General features: G+C 31.2%; 1 protein-coding gene across 3 annotated transcripts in view; it reads right to left on the bottom strand.

Annotated features, from left to right (window-relative positions):
• Positions 1–6,747, bottom strand: part of LOC106468763 — a 49,131-nt gene that overhangs the window by 19,254 nt on the left and 23,130 nt on the right. For 2 of the 3 annotated variants that reach the window (XM_013929203.2, XM_022397125.1), the window contains exons 3-5: positions 6,279–6,493; positions 4,445–4,636; positions 2,248–2,391 (exon numbers count right to left, since the gene is read on the bottom strand). In XM_013929203.2, coding sequence (XP_013784657.1) covers positions 2,248–2,391; positions 4,445–4,636; positions 6,279–6,493 — 551 coding nt within the window. The remainder of the gene's footprint in view (positions 1–2,247; positions 2,392–4,444; positions 4,637–6,278; positions 6,494–6,747) is intronic. The other variant, XM_022397124.1, reaches the window with a different exon arrangement.

Genomic DNA, 6,747 nt, shown 5'->3' with positions numbered 1-6,747 from the left:
TTGAGAAATTCTTCAAAATCTTGTTTTTGTCATCTTATGCCTTTTAATGAAGATGGGAACATTGACAGTGAAATAAATCTGAACGAAGAATTTTCGTAAAGAGCACAAATGGTAGTGTTATTTAAAATTACTCATGCTAAAAATTTTCATAAAAGTGACCAAAAAACATCACTAATTCGGTAACCCATGGCCCAATGAAGTTTTGTAAAGAGTGCGAATGGTAATGCGATGTAAAATTACTCATGCTAGAAATTTTCATAAAAGTGCCCAAAAAACGGCGCTAACTCGGTAATCCGTGGCCCGATTTTAACGGAACTTATTTTATTCTGTTTCTATTCTCATTTCATTAGAAATATGGTGCTAACTTCATACACAAACAAACAAAACTAAAAGCAATAACAAGGAATGATTCCAAGTAAGGCTGGCCTGAACTACTTAGCAATTGTCTGGTGTATTTTTCATCATTAATGTAATCAATAAGAAAGAAAATGCCTCATCAAGGTGTCGTACATCATTCAAGTCTTTAATCGCATTCTGAGAAGGAACTATAATTTGATTCATAATCTGTACATACCATTTTCATATTCTTACATTAAAAACATTTTGTTAAAAACAAGAAGGTTAGATAAATACATCAGCTGCTAATGAGCTGCCATCAGCACATTCTCTCCAAAGTTTCCATTGTTATAGATGAACTTTAATGATCTAGATCCTTTGTTTCTGGAAAAATCATTGGTATTTATCCAAGGGGTATCCATACTAGTTGATATCTACATTCCATCACCAAAAACGCTTGGAGGTCCCACACTATGAGAGCCTTACAATCATTAATTAGCCAGAGCTGACTCACTGAATCCCAATCTTCCTGAAACACTCAGCTTGACATCTCGGTCAATAGTCCCATGAGGCATGACAGATGGTTTGAAAAACAACTAGTCTATAAAGCAATAGAGTGCCTTAACTCAAAAAACATACCTTAAGTCAATGGGGTCCAACATTATGGCATTTGTCCATAGCAGACAACAACCAATAATGATTCACAATTCCAACAATGGGGTCCAACATTATGTGATTTGTCCACAGCAGACAACAACCAATAATGATTCACAATTCCAACAATGGGGTCCAACAGTAGGAGATTTGTCCATAGCAGACAACAACCAATAATGATTCACAATTCCAACAATGGGGTCCAACAGTAGGAGATTTGTCCATAGCAGACAACAACCAGTAATGATTCACAATTCCAGCACCTTTACTTTAGACCTAGTTCTTGGATTATAATAGTATTGAAAAAAAAAAATCAAAGCATTCAATTTTTGCTTAAAGTGTATTAGTAAAGTATTACACACTTATATAAAAGACTGAACAGTGAAAATAAGGTTGCCATGACAATTTAGGGCTAAAACATTTGGCTTCCAGGGTTCTGGCAACCCCCAGTCTAAAAACACTTTTTGCTTCATTTGGCTCAGAACTACGTTATCTGCTGAAATCCTATGCACAATCCTAAACAGCGATGTACCATAGAAAACTAAGGTTATAATAATCTGCTTTTAAATAGTGGATTCATAAATACAGAAGTTTGTATTAAATGTATTAAAGGAACAAGTATTGACTGAATACATAAAATTTTATCTTTTCCAAACACTTTCTTGCAGACAAACGTTTAATAGGTAAAAGTGTCCAGAAGCAACTAACAACACTGCTTCAAGCTCACAGACAATCAATATAAAAGCAGCCACAACCACCTTTTCAATACCTATGGAAGAGATTTTCTACACATCTTCAGCTACTGTTACATAGTAACTGTGTGCAAAGCCAGTGAAAATGCACATCTTTCCTATGGAATTATAGCAGTAATAACATGGGTTTGAAAGAAATTAAAAACTTAAAAGATTAAAGTATTTATATCTTGGTAAGCCCCCCCCCCCAACCACACACACACACAAAAATTTACCAAGTTTGTGTTCTTCTAACATGCAACTTATTTCTTGCATATACAAAATCTCTTGCAATGCAATCTATGTTAAGGCAAAAAGCACCATGAAAAATGGATGAGTTTTTAAAGCTGAACTATATCGCTAAAATTCTTAATTTTTATAACGACAAGCTCTGTAATTGTGATTAATTTTCCTGCTTGATATAAGCAGGAATCTCAAACATATTACTTTCAGAATAGAAAAATTAATAATAAAAACAAAAAAATTAGCACCACTACTAATTTTATAATAAGTTACATTTTCTTACCTCTCGATCTGGCTTGTGGGGAGACATAATCTCTAAGGGTATACCCTGACGCACAACAATAGCTTGCGAGTCTCCAAGCCAAGCCAAATAAAGAGTTTTTTCTCGTGCAAGACAGCAAACTGCTGTACACCCACTTTTCATACCCTAGAAAGGAAATGTGTGTTATAAAATCAAATTCTGACAATACCATATATGTACTCTGACAAAGGAGAGAAATATTTACACTTTCACATTTTTACTAAAGAAAGTAACATTGTCTACTTATGATTTTTTGGCTGCAAGTTAAGCACAAAGTGCTTTCATTTGAAGAAAAATCAAGTAAACACATGTTTGAACATGTTATTTGAATATACAGTAAGTTATTTGAATAAACTATACTAACATCAATACATGTATGTATACTAAGCCTCATTTAAAGTTAAAATAAACTCATGAAGAAATAGATTTTTGTATTTCTGCAGTGTTGGCATGTGTACATACTTTCTATATAAAATTGGGAAAAGTTATTTCTCACTCTGTTATTTATTTTTTCTTGGCAACTTGAAGTTTTCTTTTCTTGGGAAAACTTCTAAAAGCAAATTAATTTTCTAATGAACTCTCCAACACTGAATGTTCTTAATGGATCCTACTAACTAACTAGCATGTGTTTACTTTTCCAAAACAGTTAAATCATTTGCATAAATAAAAGTGGTTCAGTTTATAATACAATGTAACCAATGTAATGTTTTGTGTAAACTGGAGATAAGCCAAAAACAGTAAGACACAAATGATGATGATTTTTTTTTTACAGTGAAAATAATCGTACATCTAAATTTATGTCAACAAATTTTGAAAGTTATGTTTTTATTTATGCTAATAACTAATGAGTTAAATTAGAAAAACAACATGATATTTAGTATATAACTACATTTCATCTAATTCAGAGAACTCACTAGAGAACTACTTTTGTATAATTCTGACAAAAAAAGAAGAAATAATAAACTCTCAAGCCCATGTCAATAAATTACTTTTAATTTCAAATGAACTGTTAATGTTTCCGTTTTCGAAGGAAAAAAAAAACAACATAATAATAATAATCACCACCCTATTGACATAGTTTTGGGTGGTTTTTCAGACTGCTGTTATAATAAACTGGCAATAACTAGTTGCAGAAGGAGAGAAAATCATCAAAAGTTTCAGAGTAAATATCCACTGAACAAACATCATGAATAGAGTGGAGAGAATTTATCTAAATGTAAACAACCTAAAAAAATTTTTCTTAAAGTGCACATATATTCCAACTTTATTTCATTACCTATTTGAACTGAGAAGATTTGAAATCTAATGAATTATTCTACCCAATAGTATAATATAATATGATCTAAATGGTTTAAGAAATGAATGACAATTTATTTTTTAGGACTAGTAACATGAACAAAATATTATACTGTTTGTTATTGCACAAAAAATATTGAAATAACTTAAAGCATAAAAAATATAAGTAAGGTGAATGAGAAACTACTGAATTTGTTAGAAAGTATTTTCCTACATGATGACCAATGGAGTTATAAAATGAGTAAGAGCAAAATTTTAAATGACATGTGGTTGAATCCACTTAGTCTCATCCATCCACAACAAATACAAACATAAATGAGATTATGCAAGGTCAATCACGAAGTTATATGGATTCAACCATGTGTCATTTAAAACAGCATATAAAAGAGCATTTCAAGCCTAGCATTAGTAATTCTTTAAATATCTATAGAAATTTGAATAAAGATTGTGGTGGTGTGGTTGATGAAACTAATTTCATCATAGTATGCAGTTCCAACAATGAACGGGATGTCCGAATAAAAGAAACTCTGAAAATCAAAAACTTAAACCGATAAAAGCACATGCTAAAAAAAATAAAAAACTATTACTGTAAATAAGAAATTTTGAAAAACTTAAAATGTAAATAACAAGTTAAAAATACTACAACAAAATAGATATTCAAAGCTTTTCAGTTAGAGCTTTGCTCACCTGGTAGGTTTTCACTAAGTCATGCATAGTTATCAAATATATAACGAATCATTTTAGAGAGAAAAAGCCTTGAACATGGGTAATTAAATCAAATTTAAAAAGAAATTATTGATTATTCCAAAGTTTTTTTAATTGCATCAACAAGAAATGCATCATCGTGATGCAAGTATCATCAATGGAAGGTTTCACAGTTCACCTCTCGAAAGGCCCTCTCAAGAAAGAGTTTGTCTGTAATCTTGAAGGCTTCTTTTATTGCAGTTTGAGTATCTGTAAAGAAGGCAGGGTGTTGAACTATGTTCCAGTGAAGATGAGCTGCAGCGAAGTTGGCAGCTTCTGTTCCAGCATGTCCATCAAATACAGCATAATAACTGTGGTGTGGTACATCCTTCTGAAAGATTTCTTTTATTTAAATACTTGCCCCATTGTCAAAAACATAATAGAAATAAAAACAGTTTTACATTGAAGTCATCCTGAAATTATTTACAGCTCTGCTAGAAAATGCACTTTATGTTGCCACGATCATTTGTCACTTTTTTTACACTAATTCCAACTCCTAAAATTGCTCCTTCAAATTACACAAGTGACTGATCAACTGAATGTAAATCAAACAACTGATAAAAGCCCAAGATTTAAAATAATACTTAGAACTGATCAATTGAATGTACATCAAGTAACTAATAGAATCCCAGTTCTTACTCATGTCATCACATGGTAATCAAAGATCAAATTCATGCTCACCAAACAGAACAAAATGAACCTTTTATTGCCCTTTTCTAGGAGTGTGTACATTTTCTGAACAGATAATTACCTATTTCAAAATTAAAAACTAAAAGATTAGCATGACATTTTGTATTTTATCACAATGCCATCTGTTAAATATGGAAGAATAATGTGGAGATACAAAAAGATTGGGGAATTGCTATTTTGTAGTTTACCACTAAAATTAGCAATATGCATGACATTTCTAACTTACGAACCTGTGCTTCATGATTGAATTCCACAATTCTCTTAGCATGAAATTGATTATGCATTTTCATCCTGGCAATTCATTTATTTTTTTAATAATCTTGGTTTATTAGTATTTTTTAGAAAAATAATCAAATATTAATGAAAGTGAAATCATTACTGATGCTATAATTAAATATTTTGAAAACAACAAGCACCCTATACTTTTTAGTTCCAAAAATGGCTATAAAATGTTTACAGCGTGAACAGTTATATTTGTTGAAATAGATTTCACTCCTATTTTAAACTGTAACCGAATTAGTAGTTGCATAATTTGAACACAGTTATCTCCCTGCTCCTCTTCTTTCATCCAAACTTTCTACTGTAATGCAAGTTAACATTTTCATAGTAAAAATTAATCTTTCTGATATTTCATAATTATTTATTGCATTTTGTTTAATTCAAAGCCATTTAAAAGCTTGGAGCTCCTTTCCAAAAAACCTTTAATCATTAGTTTCTGTGAAAGACAAAGTTTGTAAGCACAGACTTGCTAAATCTGTTTATCAGAGTAATTACTTTTTTCAAGTCTGAACTTGATTTTAATACTGTTACAACTTTAGTCCTTATCACAAATTCACACATACAATTTGTTATACTCCTTACTAATTTTGTTTGGTGATAGGAAATTAAGGTAAGTTATATTTTTTATGGTAAAACGTAACAGCCAGATTGTTGCTACATAGTCTTAAATAGCTGATACTAAATTCTTCATTTTGAAAATACTCAACAACTTACAAAATAATTGCCACAAATAAAATGAAAGCTAATAATTTTGTGTAGATTATAAATAAGAAAATAAAAAAGCTTAGTTAATAATTCTAGGATCTATTGCATTTCATAATTGTACTTAATCATAGGTTTTATTCCAATGTGTAGTAATCATCTAATACCATTGGAGAATTCAGCTTTTATCACCACCATTACAAATTATGAAAGTCACACAAGACCTCTACAATATAAAAGTTGTGAAGCAATAGTTGTAAACAACAAAAAAACAGCTATGAGTTCAAAATTGTTTATTGTACCTGGAGATCACAAGCAACATTGAGATCATGCAGAATCACATGGCGATCCTCCATTTTTCTGCGAGTGTTTTTAATGGCACAAACAGAAACATTATAGATGGGAGAGCAGGGCCAAACTGTGGTGCTAGCCATTTCTTGGTATTTCTCTTCCCAGTACTGAATCAGTTCATGCAATAACTGTATGACTTGAGAATGAAGTTGAACTGCATCAATTACTTTAAAAGAATAAAACACTTATTAATTTCCATGATAGGTTGTTCATTCAGATGTAAACATCATGCCTTAAACTCTGTGAAATCTGTTAAAGAACAAATCCTAATTTTGGAATATTTTAAGCTTGAGGAAATAAAATTCCACACGGAAGAAAACTATCTTTACTTGAATAGCTTAGAACAGGCATTCCCAACCTGGGGTACATTTGCACTTCTCAGGGGGTACATAGGGGTCTGAGAGTATAATCATGGTTTAC

This window comes from Limulus polyphemus, unplaced genomic scaffold, assembly GCF_000517525.1.
Source record: "Limulus polyphemus unplaced genomic scaffold, Limulus_polyphemus-2.1.2 Scaffold3153, whole genome shotgun sequence".
Lineage (NCBI taxonomy): Eukaryota > Metazoa > Arthropoda > Merostomata > Xiphosura > Limulidae > Limulus > Limulus polyphemus.
Note: the sequence above shows the minus strand (reverse complement) of the source record. Positions and strands in the feature narration are given on the sequence as shown.